The sequence below is a fragment of the Schistocerca serialis genome, chromosome 4 (assembly GCF_023864345.2).
Source record: "Schistocerca serialis cubense isolate TAMUIC-IGC-003099 chromosome 4, iqSchSeri2.2, whole genome shotgun sequence".
NCBI lineage: Eukaryota > Metazoa > Arthropoda > Insecta > Orthoptera > Acrididae > Schistocerca > Schistocerca serialis.
In genome coordinates, this window is record NC_064641.1 from 620,049,534 (window position 1) to 620,069,108 (window position 19,575).

At 39.1% G+C, this 19,575-nt stretch overlaps 1 protein-coding gene across 3 annotated transcripts in view; it reads right to left on the reverse strand.

Annotated features, from left to right (window-relative positions):
• Window positions 1–739: 739 nt before the first annotated feature.
• Window positions 740–19,575, reverse strand: part of LOC126475426 (uncharacterized aarF domain-containing protein kinase 2-like) — a 102,776-nt gene continuing 83,940 nt past the window's right edge. The window contains exons 5-6 of one of the 3 annotated variants that reach the window (XM_050103272.1): window positions 18,728–18,853; window positions 740–1,124 (exon numbers count right to left, since the gene is read on the reverse strand). In XM_050103272.1, coding sequence (XP_049959229.1) covers window positions 942–1,124; window positions 18,728–18,853 — 309 coding nt within the window. In that variant the 3' untranslated portion in view covers window positions 740–941. The remainder of the gene's footprint in view (window positions 1,125–18,727; window positions 18,854–19,575) is intronic. The other 2 variants (XM_050103271.1, XM_050103273.1) reach the window with 2 other exon arrangements.

The window sequence follows — 19,575 nt, forward strand, 5'->3', positions numbered from 1 at the left end:
AATTTTCTTGGAGTACCAGTACTGTATTATCTCATGTCTGGTTCTTTATTATGGCATAATGCCACACGTGCTAGAAGATGAAAACGTGCACTTGAAATGCAGCGAACAGTTGAAACTAGTCAATAGTGTGGAATAAATTGACTGCCTCAGCAGTTGTGACGTCACGCTCATCAAAGGCAGTTTGTTGTTATGAAGCATTGCATAGTCTTCCGAAAGCCTTTGACACATTTTGCTGTTGGCAGATGCTTGTACGAGCACTGTGTTATTTTATATGGCACATTTCCTTTGCAATTTAAGTTTTATTTTCGCTTTTTTCTCTCATTCATGTTTTAGTGCTGCAGTATTATTCTGCAGTAGCGGGATACAGTAATATCCTTTGTTAGAGTATCGGTTCTTACCAGTCAAAATTACAAAAATTTAACGGAAAACTAAAACAACGAAAAATTCCCGGAATTCTAAAAAATTTCCGGATTTTTCCCGGTTTTCTCCCGGATGAAAAAATTCCTGGGTTTTTCCCAGATCTCCCGGTTGTCCCGCGTCGTATACACCCAGGAATAGTCAAAGACTACATCAAAACATTGTGGGCTGTTTCTGGCTAAAATTACTGTGGTAAAATTTGTTACCACAGTAATTGTAGCCATAAACAGCCCATAACATTTTACTATTACTGGCTCTAGTGCTACAGTTGAATTTTCTTTTTTCATAAATGAACACATTCTGTTTCATATAAAATTTCTTTACTACTGATTGAATAAATATTTTTTTGTGTACAGCAAAAATATTGTTTTATAGTCCATCATTTCATTCCAGCAACAAATGCATTTGTGTCTTGTGAACTATTAACATGAACAAAAACTGGGCACCTTTGAGTCATGGAATCAAAGTAAGTATCTCTTTGTATCAATCACACTCTTAAATGAATTACAAATCTAATGTTTGGCTCACAATGCTCCAATTAGGAAAGGCCTAGCTTTTTTCACTATATCAGTAGTTGGATCTAGTGATCTTCCAAGTCCTTCTAAAACCATAATTGCAAGGATAACTGATGAAAAACTCCCATCTAGTTTAACTTTATGATTAATCATTGTAGTAAACAAGGCCGTCATAAGTGAAGACACCTGAATCTGTAACATACAGAACCAGAATATCGTATCAGACAAATTAATTATGCGTCAATGAAAAAGAACTAACTCACTTAATAATCAACTACATAATAAAATTTCAAGAAATGCAGCAGTGTGGCCATGCTATTGTTATTCTGAATTATATTTCTCTCATTTCCGCCGAAACATACGTTACATCAAAGTTTTCAAGGGTTTTTTTTCTAATTATAATTACAAAAGCTTACGACATAATTCTGACAATTATAATGACAAATGCATTGATGACAGGAAACAGCAATAATGGCACTTTTTAACAAAGCATATTTCGCACTGAACTTATATGAGAAAACATCATTGCCTTTGCTGAGGAACTGTCATGATTTGTCCCAGTCCATTTCACAAAATGCATGTGACTGTGCATCACATCTACATATTCCTACAAACTAATTCAAGATTCTATAACACATCCAAATGGCAACCATTTTAAAACAACTGAGATCATGAAAAAGTTGGTTACACTGACCAACAAAAGCTCTATTTCTAGCTTTACAATCTTCTTTCAATTAACTCACTGCTAATTTCACAATTTTGGTATCACTGCATTGACTGACTGACTATAACTTTATGATGTTTTATGACTTTCCACAACTGCTGCAGCTTCCAAAATATTCAGAACCTCTACAACACAAACATTAAGCAAAACCCAAAATTGGGCCAAGTCTAGCCAATCCCATTTGCACAAAAAAAGATCTGCAGAAGCACAAAGGCCTACAATAATGAAGGTTTAATCATACTAACTCTATTGTCATTATGAAAAGTCGTAAATGAACATTGTAGATCTGTGAAGTCAATGCAGTCACAAAAATAGATCTTTTTCAGAGTGTCCTCCCCCCCCCCCCCCCAAATGGGTGCTGGGGGGGGGGGTTCTTTACACATCAAGAGACTACATCTACATCTACATCTATACTCCGCGAGCCACCTTACGGTGTGTGGCGGAGGGTACTTATTGTACCACTATCTGATCCCCCCTTCCCTGTTCCATTCACGAATTGTGCGTGGAAAGAACGACTGCTTGTAAGTCTCCGTATTTGCTCTAATTTCTCGGATCTTTTCGTTGTGATCATTACGCGAGATATATGTGGGCGGTAGTAATATGTTGCCCATCTCTTCCCGGAATGTGCTCTCTCGTAATTTCGATAATAAACCTCTCCGTATTGCGTAACGCCTTTCTTGAAGTGTCCGCCACTGGAGCTTGTTCAGCATCTCCGTAACGCTCTCGCGCTGACTAAATGTCCCCATGACGAATCGCGCTGCTTTTCGCTGGATCATGTCTATCTCTTCTATTAATCCAACCTGGTAAGGGTCCCATACTGATGAGCAATACTCAAGAATCGGACGAACAAGCGTTTTGTAAGCTACTTCTTTCGTCGATGAGTCACATTTTCTTAGAATTCTTCCTATGAATCTCAACCTGGCGCCTGCTTTTCCCACTATTTGTTTTATGTGATCATTCCACTTCAGATCGCTCCGGATAGTAACTCCTAAGTATTTTACGGTCGTTACCGCTTCCAATGATTTACCACCTATGGCATAATCGTACTGGAATGGATTTATGCCCCTATGTATGCGCATTATATTACATTTATCTACGTTTAGGGAAAGCTGCCAGCTGTCGCACCATGCATTAATCCTCTGCAGGTCCTCCTGGAGTATGTACGAGTCTTCTGATGTTGCTACTTTCTTGTAGACAACCGTGTCATCTGCAAATAGCCTCACGGAGCTACCGATGTTGTCAACTAAGTCATTTATGTATATTGTAAACAATAAAGGTCCTATCACGCTTCCCTGCGGTACTCCCGAAATTACCTCTACATCTGCAGATTTTGAACCGTTAAGAATGACATGTTGTGTTCTTTCTTCTAGGAAATCCTGAATCCAATCACAAACCTGGTCCGATATTCCGTAAGCTCATATTTTTTTCACTAAACGTAAGTGCGGAACCGTATCAAATGCCTTCCTGAAGTCCAGGAATACGGCATCAATCTGCTCGCCAGTGTCTACGGCACTGTGAATTTCTTGAGCAAATAGGGCGAGCTGAGTTTCACATGATCTCTGTTTGCGGAATCCATGTTGGTTATGATGAAGGAGATTTGTATTATCTAAGAACGTCATAATACGAGAACACAAAACATGTTCCATTATTCTACAACAGATTGACGTAAGCGAAATAGGCCTATAATTATTCGCATCTGATTTATGACCCTTCTTGAAAATGGGAACGACCTGCGCTTTCTTCCAGTCGCTAGGTACTTTACGTTCTTCCAGCGATCTACGATAAATTGCTGATAGAAAGGGGGCAAGTTCTTTAGCATAATCACTGTAGAATCTTAAGGGTATCTCGTCTGGTCCGGATGCTTTTCCGCTACTAAGTGATAGCAGTTGTTTTTCAATTCCGATATCGTTTATTTCAATATTTTCCATTTTGGCGTCCGTGCGACGGCTGAAGTCAGGGACCGTGTTACGATTTTCCGCAGTGAAACAGTTTCGGAACACTGAATTCAGTATTTCTGCCTTTCTTCGGTCGTCCTCTGTTTCGGTTCCATCGTGGTCAACGAGTGACTGAATAGGGGATTTAGATCCGCTTACCGATTTTACATATGACCAAAACTTTTTAGGGTTCTTGTTTAGATTGTTTGCCAATGTTTTATGTTCGAATTCGTTGAATGCTTCTCTCATTGCTCTCTTTACGCTCTTTTTCGCTTCGTTCAGCTTTTCCTTATCAGCTATGATTCGACTACTCTTAAACCTATGATGAAGCTTTCTTTGTTTCCGTAGTACCTTTCGTACATGATTGTTATACCACGGTGGATCTTTCCCCTCGCTTTGGACCTTAGTCGGTACGAACTTATCTAAGGCGTACTGGACGATGTTTCTGAATTTTTTCCATTTTTGTTCCACATCCTCTTCCTCAGAAATGAACGTTTGATGGTGGTCACTCAGATATTCTGCGATTTGTGCCCTATCACTCTTGTTAAGCAAATATATTTTCCTTCCTTTCTTGGCATTTCTTATTACACTTGTAGTCATTGATGCAACCACTGACTTATGATCACTGATACCCTCTTCTACATTCACGGAGTCGAAAAGTTCCGGTCTATTTGTTGCTATGAGGTCTAAAACGTTAGCTTCACGAGTTGGTTCTCTAACTATCTGCTCGAAGTAATTCTCGGACAAGGCAGTCAGGATAATGTCACAAGAGTCTCTGTCCCTGGCTCCAGTTCTGATTGTGTGACTATCCCATTCTATACCTGGTAGATTGAAGTCTCCCCCTATTACAATAGTATGATCACGAAACTTCTTCACGACGTTCTGCAGGTTCTCTCTGAGGCACTCAACTACTACGGTTGCTGATGCAGGTGGTCTATAGAAGCATCCGACTATCATATCTGACCCACCTTTGATACTTAACTTAACCCAGATTATTTCACATTCGCATTCGCTAATAACTTCACTGGATATTATTGAATTCTTTACTGCTATAAATACTCCTCCACCATTGGCGTTTATCCTATCCTTGCGGTATATATTCCATTCTGTGTCTAGGATTTCGTTACTGTTCACTTCCGGTTTTAACCAACTTTCCGTTCCTAATACTATATGCGCACTATTTCCTTCAATAAGAGATACTAATTCAGGAACCTTGCCCTGGATACTCCTGCAGTTTACCAATATTACGTTAACTTTTCCTGTTTTTGGTCTCTGAGGACGGACATTCTTTATCAACGATGATAATGTCCTCTCTGGTAAGCCGTGAGGTATTTTATCGTTTCGCCCAAGGGGGGGTCCCTCTAACCTAAAAAACCCCCGTGTGCACGCCACACGTACTCTGCTACCCTAGTAGCTGCTTCCGGTGTGTAGTGCACGCCTGACCTGTCTAGGGGGGCCCTACAGTTCTCCACCCAATAACGGAGGTCGATGAATTTGCAACCATTATAGTCGCAGAGTCGTCTGAGCCTCTGGTTTAGACCCTCCACACGGCTCCAAACCAGAGGACCGCGATCGACTCTGGGCACTATGCTGCAGATATTAAGCTCAGCTTGCACTCCGCGTGCGATGCTGGTTGTCTTCACCAAATCAGCCAGCCGCCGGAAGGAACCAAGGATGGCCTCAGAACCCAAGCGGCAGGCGTCATTCGTTCCGACATGTGCTACTATCTGCAGCCGGTCACACCCAGTGCGTTCAATAGCTGCCGGAAGGGCCTCCTCCACATTACGGACGAGACCCCCCGGCAAGCACACCGAGTGCACACTGGCATTCTTCCCCGACCTACCCGCTATTTTCCTGAGGGGCTCCATAACCCGCCTAACGTTGGAGCTCCCTATAACTAATAGGCCCGCCCTCTGTGACTGTCGGGACCTTGCCGGAGAATCGGCCACTGGCCCAACAGGCGAGGCACCCTGTGGTGGCTCGGAAACGATGTCATCACCACTAGGAAGCACCCCGTACCTGTTGGAAAGGGGTAAGGCAGCTGCCACGCGGCCAGATCCCACCTTCGCCTTTCGGCCAGGCACGCGCGAGCCCACCACTGTCCGCCATTCACCCTGGAGTGATGGCTGACCGGTAAGATGCTCACTGCCGGAAGACGCAGCGACATCAGGGGTTCCATGTGATTCCAAGGCCACCGAAGTAGGCATAGGTCTCACCACAGTTGCCCCAACGCCACTATGAGCCAACGCCTGCGCCTCGAGCTCGATGAGCCTAACAGACAAAGCCTCCACCTGCCCCCGAAGAGTGGCCAATTCTCCTTGCGTCCGCTCACAACAACCACAGCCCCTACACATGACTATGTTTACCCTACTCTATACGGTGACAAATTCCCAAGATAATCTTCTGATGAGCTACTCTGATAATCAAGAAACACTCACTGAAATACGAGACGCGAAAACTACGCTAGGTTTTCCCAGAAAAACTATTTAAAAGCTAAGCGCAGCAAATAAGTACAAAAACGCTTTATACAAACAGTACTCGCTGCTGCTGGTGCTGTCGCTCTGGCTGTCACAAGACAACTGCTGATTCAAGTGACTAGTGGCTAACGGCCGCGAAACAAACAAAAGACGGTTTTAGGGCGCTTTCTGTTCTAAACGATCAAGAAAACACTAAGAAATCTAACACGAAAACTACGTAAAGTTTTATCAAGAACTGTTAGTTACTATGCAGAGCAGATAAACACAAATAGAACCCCTTCCTTAGTGGAAGGTCGTAAACAAAATGCAAAATAAACGCTTTATACAAACACTACTCGCTGCTGCTGGTGCTGTCGCTCTGGCTGTCACAAGACTACTATCCAGATGGTTGACTTGTGTGCAGAGTGAAAATGAGAATTTTTTAGCTTAGGTGCATTGTCATCCAATACAGGTAATGATACATGTAGCAGACCCCAATATATTTGTGTAAGCCTCAAAGAAATGGCCCCAACAGATGAAATGATTCTAAGCCAAGCAGTAACTGCTGCAGCACATGCAACACAATCTCTGTTGAAGCAGTTTGTTAAACTGTGGAGCTCATTTAATCTGCCACAGACCACTGCCTATGCCACTTTACAGAAAGGTCAAGCTTCCAACCTCCACATTCCCTGATGATGCGTGGACGTACAACACCTCTCCACCTACTCATCATCATGTCACCATCCTTCATTGATGCTCACAGCAGTAGCTTGTAAACAGTCAACTAGCTTTGCAATTTCTGAGATGCTTGTTCCCTGACACTGGGCCGTTCCTGTCTGCCCTTTGTCAAAGAAACTTTTGGCAGTGGCTTACCTCACTGCTACAAACAAATATCCCCCACTCATCTCAATGTTCCATTTATAATATCACATGTCCGTAATGCCATCAGATAACATTCAATCTCATGATGTGCCATGCTCATAATGTTTTGGCTCATCAGTGTATAACAACAATGGATAGACCTGACATCTCTGAAGATTCCCATAATGAAACTGGTATCAGTGTAAAAGACAAAACGAAGGGCTACACACTGGTACATGTTGAATGAAATTATTTGGCTGTCAAGACAATAATGCTTGAAGTCTTCACTGACTGCAGTAGTATCATCTTATCAAAATACCCTCACAAAACTCAAAGAAATTTGTCATGGATTAAGAGTGTCAGCAGCTGTTTTTGTGCCCAGACACTTGTGAATAGCACAGTAACTGAAAATAGGTGTAGCAAACACAAAACAGAAATTCTGAAGTCAGTTTTCAAATACTCCTTTATTAGGGAAGATACAGAAGTCCCAAGTGGCACTGATAAACATTAAAAATACTATAATTAAAACAAGCAGAAGATTTGCTGAACAAATGCTCAGAGATACAGCATCAAGGATTAAATTTCAAGGCAAAATATCTGAACCGTTCAAAATCAAAGCAGGACTTCAAGAAGGAGACAGACTGTCCCTAATTCTCTTTAATTTGGTTTTAGATAAAATAGTAAAAACATGGGAAAATGCACTAGAAAACATACACATAAATGGTATAAATATGGACCAAGGAAAGAACAAATTATAAGTGGATGATACAGCACTGATAACTGAAAACCGAACAGATGCAACTGTTATGCTTGATATACTACATGAGACTACCAAAAAGACTGGGCATGGAAAAACAAGTATATAAAACACAAACAAAAAAGAGTTGATAAATTTAAATACCTCGACAAATGATAGAAGCCAACGGACTGGATAACACACAAATAAAGAAAGCATAAAGAAGATATGTTGTGCATTCGCATTAACCCAAAACTACTACAATAAGAAATCAATATCCTTCCCAGTAAAGATTAGACATTATATTTCAGCGATAGGACACAAGCAACATATGGATCAGAGTGCTTAATACTGAATAAGAAAGGCGAACTAAGAGGGCTGGAAAAAAGAGAGAGAAAAATTATAGGTCCGGAGAAAAACAATGAAAATATATGGATTAAAAGGAGAAACACTTTACTGTCTGCCACTCCCACAATACTATCCCTCCCCCTCCCCGCCTCCTCCTTACCCCCACCCAGTCACCACTCCCATCATGCACTGGTGCTGCTGTGATTTCAGTTCTCTGAGACTGCAGACGTTTGTGTCTATGTGTGTGTCCTGCTGACAAAGGCCTTAATGGCCGAAAGCTATAATTGTGTGCATCTTTTTGTCGTATCTATCGCGACTCAGCAGCTCCGCTATATGGTGAGTGGCAACTTTCCTTCTCTGGTATTATTATAAGTATGTATTTCTGTGTATATTTCTTTAGTTAGTTTGTTGAGTATTGATTCCTTTATTTATTTGAACATGAAAATGCTTCATTCTCCATATTGTGTATTATGGTGAGCTAAGAGAGTGTTTCAATTGAAGATGAGCTGTCTGTTGGAGTCTATTAAAGAACTGTGTTTTTTTTAGTTTTTTTTATTTAACACCAACACCACTTTCATTAAGCAATGTGATTTTTTTGTACTGCAAAAAATGTATTGAATCCATTATTACTCTTTAATTCTCCGAAATATTGAGATAAATTTGTACATGTCACACCTGTGACATAACTATGTCACACCCATGACAATAGAAATTATGTTATTACCCTGAAAATAATGTAAGTTTCTTACTGATATTTTCTTGGCTAATGCAGTAAGTTTTCAATATTATACAGTTACTAATTTGTTAACATATAATCATTCAATTCACAGATTTTTCCCTGTAATTGTCAATGTACTACTTTGCACTTCTGAATTTTGTCACAGCCGTGACACATGATTTTTGGTTAATATGGATTTCCATCAATTACAAACAGAAAATCATATTCAGACTTAGTAATGTAATCAATTTCCCTGCAAATAATATATACTGAAGGGAGGAATCTTTAATATGGGACATTTTAAAATTATTATACACAGGGTGTATACGGGGACAAGGAAAAAAAAATCCCGGATTTCTCCCGGATATCCCGTTTAAAAAAAATGTGCTTTTTCCCGGGCGAAAATACACTTTTTCCGTGCTAAGTGACAATACGTTTCCCGTAGATTTTCCCTTGGAACTGTAAAACTTATCAATCCTTTGAATGGTTAACGTTTTATACAATCGCGTAGAACTTCCCGGGGGGGAAAAAAAAGAAAAGACGGGGCAGAGAAGTTTTGGAAAGACCTTTGATTTGCAGCAACATATACGCTGCATATTTTCGTATTACGAAAGTATAAATTCGAATTGCACCAAACACAACGCGCTAGTTTCCGGAGCGTTGAAACCGAGGTTGATATGTCCTTTTGTAAGCGAGTCATATCTCAAGCCACGAGATCTCGCTAGCCGATGACAGCAGCTATTCAGAGCATGGGACACGTGTTTTAGTCAGCCAATAGCAACATCACTTGTTACATAGCGCGAACACACAAGAGGAAAAGTTAACGATTTACATTAATGTACACAATACCGTACATCTACAAGAAAAGCTAAGCTTTCACATATAATATTGGTCTCTAAGATTAACACGCTACAACAAAAGCTAAGCTTTCACATGTAATATTGATCTTTTTTTTGCGTGTGTTATACTTTAAGATACATCACACAAATGTGCCAGAAAATTTAAAATGACATAAATGTCTCGCGGCTCGAAATTTTTGTAAGTGGCTGGTCCTCAAACTGTTCAGTTTTGAACGCTCTGTGATTTAGATATCCATCCCACTTTCATACACGTAACATAATTCATCTTGGGTAAAAAGAAATGTACTTTGAAAGTAATGCTTTTCTAACCACCGTTCGCAATACTATCCGGAGACTGTTAGAAATAGGTTCGATTTAACAGTTGCCAGAGAGCGCCAGAAAACACATTATTGTGCGTGTGCAACTGCAGTGGTGTAGGAAGCCCGCATGTTCGTGTGTATAAAGCACTAAGAGAGCTTAGATTACACCATAAAAGAAACAGGGCATCAGAGGATACTCCAAAGAGCATCGGAATTTCGTAACCCATACTAAAATGCAAAATTCAGCTTGAAGTGCAAATTGGCTTTTTCCAGATTCACAATGAAGCAGTCCCATCTGATATTAAGCTTTTCAGTGTGGTTTTTGGGATGTAAATTTTCTTGGAGTATCAGTACTATACGATCTCATTTTTTGTTCTTTATTATGGCATAACGCCATACATAGCAAAAGATGATAACGTGCACTTGAAATTCAGCGAACAGTTGGAACTAGCCAATACTGTAGAATAAAACACTTCGTTTCAAATAAAATGATCGCCTCAGCGGAAAGATTAATCAAGCCAAAATTCTTTAGCAAACTTGCAAAAATAACTTGATTGTTCTGCAAGGCGATTAATGCTACTAACTTGGAAATAAAATAAAATCAGAAAACTGAAATTAATAATATACGAGGGCCATTCAGAAAGTAACCTCCGGTTGATTTAAAAAAATACACCAAGTTAAATAAAAATATTTTAATATATACATCTTACAACTACATCTTTGCACAATTTTTCTACATAGTCTCCATAGCGATTGAGGCACTTATCGTATCTCTTCACAAGCTTTGAAATTCCTTCTGCATAAAAATCACCCGCTTGTGCCTGGAGCCAGCCAGCCTGTGACCGCATCTTTGAGCTCTTCGTCGTCATCAAACCGCTGTGACCCGAGCCATTTCTTCAAATGCATGAAGAGGTGATAATCACTTGGCGCCAGGTCTGGGCTGTAAGGTGGATGGTTGATAACGTCCCACTTGAAGGACTCAAGAAGGGCCGTTGTTCTGCGAGCAGAGTGAGGACGGGCGTTATCGTGCAAAAAAACGATACCGGAAGTCAGCATACCACGGCGTTTGTTCTGTATAGCCCGTCGTAACTTTTTTATTGTTTCACAGTACACGTCTTGATTAATGGTCGTACCACGTTCCATGAATTCAACCAACAACACCCCTTTGGCATCCCAAAACACCGTTGCCATCAATTTCTGGCAGAAAAATCTTGCGAGGCTTTTCTTGGTTTGGTAGGCGAATTTGAATGTGCCCACATCTTTGATTGTTCTTTTGTCTCAGGGTTCACGTACTTAATCCAGGTTTCGTCACCGGTCACGATTCTGTTTAACAATGGTTCTCCTTCGTCCTCATAACGTGACAGAAAGTCTAATGCAGAGGCCATTCTTTGAGTTTTGTGGTGGTCGGTAAGAATTTTGGGCACCCATCGTGCACAGAACTTACGGTAACCCAATCTTGCTGTCACTATCTCGTACAAGAGAGTCTTAGAAATCTGTGGAAAACCAGTAGACAACTCTGACATTGAGAAACGTCGATTTTCACGAACTTTTGCATCAACTGTCTGAACGAGTTCGTCAGTCACCAATGATGATCTACCACTCCTCTCTTCATCATGAACGTTTTCTCGTCCACTTTTAAATAAACGTACCCATTCACGGACAACTCCTTCACTCATAACTCTTGGTCCGTACACGGCACAAAGCTCACTATGAATAGCTGCTGCAGAATATCCTTTGGCTGTAAAAAACCTTATGACAGCACGCACTTCACATTTGGCGGGGTTTTCTATTGCAGCACACATTTCAAACTGCCACAAAAACTAAACTAGCGCAGGTACGACGTTCACTCGACCACGGCTTGATGCCGACTGACCTGTTGAGTGCGTGAACGCACAGATGGCGTCGCTACTCCCCCCACAACCCGCACTGTGACCAATCGGAGGTTACTTTCTGAACCGCCCTCGTATTTTTGCCCTCCGTAATTATGTGAATGTATTTTAATTCACTTGAAAGCTCATGGCCACAAAAATCCGTTTTGTTTTCATTTGACGTGGGAGCTGTAATAGAAGAGAAGCAGCGAAATCACTTAACGTAAACACGGGTCACGTGCAGGTTAACCCCCTCCCCACTACAACTCTGTGCAAGCGCGAATCTGGCAGCTAGGGCGCGCGAGAAAAATTTTTCTCGTTTGCATCTGGCTGCTTGCAGCTACTACCGATACAGCTAACAGCCAAACTACAAGTAGCGTCATAGCGGGAAGTCAAGCTTATACGCGAGTCAAATGCGCATGCGCAACAGACCGCTGGCAATTGGTCAAACGAACCTCATGTGAACAGTTGTGACGTCATGCTCATAGCAAGCAGTTCATTGTTACGAAGAATTGTCTGCGCCCTACGGCCTTTGACATATTTTTGCTATTTGCAAACGCTTGTGCGTGCACGGTGTTTTGTTGTAAATTGCACATTTCCTTTGCCACTAAAGTTTTATTTTTTCCCCTCTCGTTTATATTTTATTGCTGCAGTATCATTCTCCAGTAGCAGGATACAATAACGTTCTTTGCTAGAAAATCAATTCTGCAATCAAAATTATAAAAATTTAACCGAAAGCTAAAACAATGAAAAATTCCCGGAATTCCGAAAAATTCCCGGGTTTTTCCCGGTTTCCTCCCGGATGAAAAAATTCCCGGGTTTTTCCCGGTTTCCTCCCGGATGAAAAAATTCCTGGGTTTTTCCCGGGTCGTATACACCCTGTATACAGTTCATAGGAATCTGAGTCTGGGCTTGGCACCCAGAGACTGTGGTCATATGTGTGTGAGTTGTGTTTGCATGGTGTGTGTGTGTGTGTGTGTATTCTGACAAAGGCCTGTTTGACCAAAATCTTTGTCTGACAGTTCTTTTTGTTGCGTCTGTCTATGACTCGGCATCTCCACTACATGGTGAGTAGCAATTATCTTGTTTTTCATAATACTGTCATTATCCATTCCTAGATTTTCTTTATTTGTATAATGCTTGTGGATTTGTGTACTTACACTGCTATAATTTATATGCACATGTTTATGTCAGTTGCACAAACTGACAGTTTTATTTCACACACAATACATCCAACTTCTTGCTCTTCAAGAGCAGTTTACTACGTAACAATAATACAAAACATATTTTTGGCATACTGAATATTTGTTGTTAATACGGATACACTTCAGAAAAAGTGTGGTGTTTACTTTACACCAAAGTGCTGGGTGAGTTCATGCTTTTGTTCGGAAGGGGAGGCCGATAAGTGTCTCCCACCTTTCGGCCGACCAGCAATGACAGAATCGAGGTGCGAACCCTCAGTCTTCCTTAGCCGATTTTACAGAAACTATTTAGTAAAAAAATTTCATTTTTTCTGTATTTATAGCATTATCTGTCAGCTTCATGATGATGTGCACATCATTTCACCAATGGTCATAGTTATTGTGATACTTACGTGAAAGTATGCCACTGCATAAAACTCGGAGAAGTGTGCAATGAAAAACAGAGGTCGCTATGATTTTGCATTAGGTGCATATTCAGGGTGTATATTGCAGACGAGGAAAAAATATTCCAGATTTTTCCCAGATTTCTCGGTTAAAAATACACTTTCTCCTGGGTGAAAATACATTTTTCGTGTTAAGTGACAGTATACTTTCCCTCAGGACTGTAAAACTTATCAATCCTTTTGAATGGTTATGGTTTTATACACCAGCGTAGAATTTCCCAGTCTTTAGAAAACGAAACTAGGGGAAAAAACACGTTTTGGAAAGATCTTGAAAAAATATAAATTCGAATTCCACCGAAAACCGCAGGTTACTTTCCGAAGCATTGAAATCGAGAGTGCGATGTGCTTTTGTAAGCAAGTCATAGCTCATGTCACGTGATCTTGCCAGCCGATGACAGCAGACATTCAGATCATAGGACAAGTGATGTAGTCAGCCAACAACAAAATCACTGATAAGTAGCGGAACACACAAATAGGAAAAGTTAATGGTTTAAATTAATATACATAGTGCTGCTACAAGAAAAGCAAAGCTTTCCTGTATATATTGGTCTCAAAGATGAATAAGCTGCAAGAGAAGCTAAGCTTCCACATATAATGTTGATCTTTTCTGCACGTGTTATGCTTTAAGATACATCAAACAAATGTGTCAGTAAAATTTTTAATAACGACATAAATGTTTGAACTTCAGGGCTCGAAATTCTTCTAACTGGTTTGTCCTCAAAGTGTTGATTTTTTAATGAGAGTCAAAAGCTTGGTGATTTAAGAAATTCATCATATATTATCGCACATAGTTCATCTTGTGCAACAGGATATCTGCTTTGTAAGTAAGGCTTTTCAGACTACCATTCGCAATATTTTCTTGTGACCTGTTAGAAATAGGTTCGTTTCAGCAGTTGCCAGAGAGCGCCGATAACAGGCGTCACGTGTTTGCGCAGCTGCAATGATGTAGGATGCCCATATGTTTGTGCATGTAAAACATTAAAAAAGACATCAGAGGATACTTCAAGAGCATCGAAATTTCGCGAACCATACTAAACTGCATAATTCAGCGTAAAGAGCACATTTGTATGTCCAGATTCCCAATGAAGTAGGCCTTGACCTGATATTAAGCTTTCCAGTATGGTTTTCAGGATGTAAATTTTCTTGTTGTACGGTATTATCTCATGTTTGGTTCTTTATTATGGCATAGTGCCATATGTGCTAGATGATGAAAATGGGCAGTTGAAAAGCAGAAAACATTTGAAACTAGCGAATGGTGTGGAATTGTTTCAAATAAACTGACTGCCTCAGCGGAAAAAATTAAAAAAGCCAAATTTCCAAAATAACATCATTTTTCCCCAAGGCGATTAATGCTTGGCTGTCAGAAAGTTGGAAATAAAATAAAATCGGAAACTAATAACATATTTTAGCCTTCTGTAATTATTTGAATACATTTTAACTCACTTGATGGCTCCTGGCCAAGAAATCCATTTTGTTTTCATTTGATGTGAGAGCAGTAAATTAAGAGGAAACAGAAAAATCACTAAATGTAAATGCGGGTCACATGGAGACTACCCTCCTCCACACTGCAACTCAAGACTGCTCTGCGCATCAGCCCAAGATCTACGATATTTCCAAATCGGGGCAGTACACACACCCCCCCCCCCCCTCTCTCTCTCTTAAGTGTTTCTAATAGAACTAGAACATCAAAAATTTTCAAAAAATCGACTTTCCACAAATGTTCATTTTGTAGGGCACATCTTTCTGAAGAATCTGGTAAATAAAAAATATGTATTTGAGGAAATGTAAGACATGTTATTTAGTCTTAATGTGCCATGCCTCTTCATGCAGCTTCTTCTATCGCACATCACTGTATTTTGCTCTGTGGAATACAAACGTGTACATTTTGTAATGGATGCCATCAAACTATATTCAGGGCAGTGGAAGTTAAAATGCCTGTGGCACCTCTCCTGCTCCGTCAGCCGGTTTTACATCCTGCCCCTCTTTTTTTTTTTTTTTAAAAAAAAAAAATCCTGCAATTAATACATTCTTTATTTCCTATTTGCTAATAACTTGCTGTTTTGTGTGATATAAAATTAAATATAGGATACATAAAACCAGTGAAGACAAGAGACAAGCAAGACAGTACACATTTCTACAATCCTTACGTCCTAGCATTTTTTTCTCTCTAATCTTGCTGCAGATTTACATGGCATGCTTTCCTTTCTGTCTAAGAATTCATTACCCCATTAAAGATCGTCAAAAATTTTTCTACATGAAAAATTGAAATGTTGTTGCCTAATACTGAAAAAGCTGTTAATACAAATAGTACCCAAGACTGGTGTGGTTTCTCGATCTGATTATATCTATTTTCTCACTGTCTGTTAGACAAAATGAAAGAGGCCTTTCTAATATTGCAGGTATAACACTCATCAAATACATGAGTCTGTTTGGGCACAAAATGTCAGTTTTATAACATGACAGAATACAATTCATGAAGTACCAATATCAAATGCCTATTAGGCCCACTACAAGCAAAAAGCTTTATGTCAGGGAACGGTTTCACATTTCATTCACATGCTCCAGTTTCTCATGCATGAGGTCGAAAAGTAGAAGTATGAAATTTTTATATAAATTTGGTATCGTCATTTTCTTCCATAATTTGTGTGATGTCCTCATTTTTTTCTCCTTTCTCATTCTAACAAACAATCTTCTCACCACTAATTCTGTAACTATTCATGCTAGTGTCAAAACTTATTTTCCAGTTAACATCACTAACCCTGTCACAATCACCAGTTTAGTTATCCCGTGTTTATTCTCTACATAAGCGTTATTATGTGTTCGTACAATGTGTTTTCCATGCTACTCCCAGAACAGAACTTAAGTGGCTGCCAGCCGGGGACTGTACAACTAGCCCTTACTAGTGTAGTGAACTGGCCAAAAATTTTTTTAAAATTTCATTTCCTTGGATACACCGAGAAGATAATACATTATCTTTCTTACCTGTTATTCCTGTTAGTCATTTATTTCCACTCTTATAGTCTCAATCGATGGATTTTGCTAGTAATTATAGAAACGCTAATCATTCACTAACCCAGTCAACCACATAAAGAAATAGCAATTGGCATTCATCCGTTCAGTTTCATTCCGCTCAGCTTGTTTACCCCGCCCCCTTTTGCTGCAGTAAAGTTTATTTATAGATGCTATGGGGGTTGCCGTGGAAGACCTCATGTACACAACACACGCATTCAAAACTCCACTTACTATGTATCTAGAGATCAACTTAGAATGTGTTCAAAAAACAACAGGAATGAGTTTCAAAATCATATGAATAATTGACAGACCAACGTGCGCTGAAAAAAAAAATGACACTTTGTGAAACAAGGTTTTCTTCCTCAAGAATATGAATTTCGTGCCCCTCTAAAATTGCTGCCCGGGGCAGGTACCCCAGTTTGCCACCCCCCCCCCTCCCTTCCAGATATGGGCCTGTTGCACATGCACGAACCAGGCAGCTCGAGCGAGATAAGGTACTACTCATACATGACTCAACTGCGCATGTGCACAAGCCTGCTTGCAACTGCTCAAACGAATGTTAACAGTTGTGACGTCACACTCATCAGAGGCAATTTTTTGTTATGAAGCATTGTATTGTCTTCCTAAAGCCTTGGACATATTTTGCTGTTGGGAGACACTTATATGAGCACTTTTGTATATGGCACATTTCCTTTGCAACTTAAGTTTTATTTTAGTTTTTTTTTCTCTCCTTCATGTTTTATTGCTGCAGTATTATTACGCAGTAGTGGGATTCAGTAACATCCTTTGTTAAAGTATCGGTTCTTACCAGTCAAAATTACAAAAATTTAACTGAAAATTGAAACAATGAAAACTTCCCGGTATACTAAAAAATTCCTGGGTTTTTCCTGATTTTCTAATGGATGAAAAAGTTCCCAAGTTTCTCCCGGGTCGTATACACCCTGAGGTTACATAATACGTTGTTGCATATGAAATTTAGCTAACATACTTAATTTTGCTGGAGGTCTGTAGCTGTCACCAGTCTCGAGAAAATTGATCTGACATAGCACACTCATTTGCGACCGCACCATGCCAGCGATAAAGCCAGAGTGAAACATCCATAATATTCCTCATAAACAGTTTCCGATACCGAAATGTTTTGGCAAATGATAGCACGCCAAGAGGAAAGTATTTTCTCATACTGTTGTTATGTAAAAATTACATACCATGTTATTCCAATAACTAAAAACTTTTCTGGTGAAAGAATGTAATTTCTAAGGGCCACTGATAGTTGGTGAAATGAGAAATACTACTGATTTTGAAACAACATATGTGATGACATTACACTTTTTTTATACTGAGGATGTGCTTTTTCATAACAACAGACTTTACTTTTCCTCAGTTTCTCACTTAATAAACCGCTGTGAGAAAGATAAATATAACAACATAATAGGCCCTAAGGGTGAGGAGATAAAGTAATAATTGACCCACAGCACCTATCAAACTTTGTGAATGAGGATTTTTCAAGTATTGCAGAGCAAATGCAACAAAAATTCCCAAAAACAAATGTAGCACCTGTAAATAATTACAATGATATATAAAAGTTGCTACTCACCATATAGCACAGATGCTGACACACACACACACACACACACACACACACACACACACACACACACACACACACACACAGATGGTATCTGTCCCCGTTGACTTATATCAATGCCTGTATGCAGCTAAGGGTATTCATTTCATTGTAATTTCATTACAATGATGTTACTATCAACGAAAGAGAAAGTTATTAGTAAAAAAAAGTGTGTTGCATAAGTGCGTACAGAACATAACAAGCTCCCTTACTAAACACAATAAATGAGTCGTTCACATTAGAGAACTTCAAAGAGTATTTCAAACATGGAAGAGCTGAGCCTCTGCTAACAAAAGATAATGTAGAAGCATAGAAAACTACAGGCCCATTTCCCTACATTCATCATTCTCAAAAAGAATGGAATCAATTATAAAAGAAAGATTAATGAATTACTCGACTAAAGACAATCTTTTAAGTGAATTACAGTTTGGTTCTGAAGTGGCAGAAGTGCAGAATCCGAGCAGGTGATTTCATTTCATATATGTAGATATATAAGATTTAATAAAATAATTTTTATTTACTTACTAAAAAATGCCTACAGCTTACATTTTATGTTTGCATGTTCATGTATTTTGTTTTTGACAGATAATGAATGCAAAGTACTGTATATTCTATACTATTAATACTCTCAATGTTGACTTTAAACTCTCGGACTTAATATACCTACAAACATTATTAAAATTAAAACTAGTTTCATCAAAAGCCATTACCTCCGCCAAAGTAACTGTTTTACTTAGTGCCTCCTTTACTATGTTATCCATTGACTGCTTAAAACCTTCCGTGTCAGTGCACCCATGCTTCGAATGGTTAAGGAAGAGTTCCGCTACTTTTCTCCCCTTTGAATTAAAACAATTTCATCACAAATAGAACAAAAATATACAAAATATAAACAAGCTCCCGCATAACAAAATATATCGCAAGAAAAAGATTATATACAAGACATAAACAATACAAAAAGGAAGAACAATAATAGGAGTACTCAAATTCTCATTAACTATATTTGCAGAAAACCTTTTCAGCAATGTGAAACAAGTTAGTGATCTTCTTTCTTTTTATTTTAGGCACTTCTTAGTCTCTCCAATATGTTTTCTAGGATTTTATTTTTATTATCCTCCATTTTTACTTACGAATTATGAATCAGGCCTAACTCTGTGGCCCCAAATATTGCACTTTCTTGTACCACAATGTGTACTGGAAATATTTTTGCTACAAATTATAAACAAATGCCAAATTGTGTTCTTGCAACATGCTTATTAAATGTTGCTGTAACCTTAATTAAAACTCAAGTGTAAAATTAATATCAACACAATCTCAGCGTCAGCCAACAAGACACAAACAAATGGAGCATGTTTGATAAATAAATAAAATTATTAAAACAATGGATATGAAAATTCAGCATATTATATAAATTAAGTATACAAATTAAAGTAGAAAGTGGTATTAATACCACTGATATTCCATAAACAAACAATTTACAGTGAGAGAGATAAATAAAACCATAGTTTAGAAAATAATATACCTAGAATTTCAACAGCTAATAGATACAGAAATTCTGAGA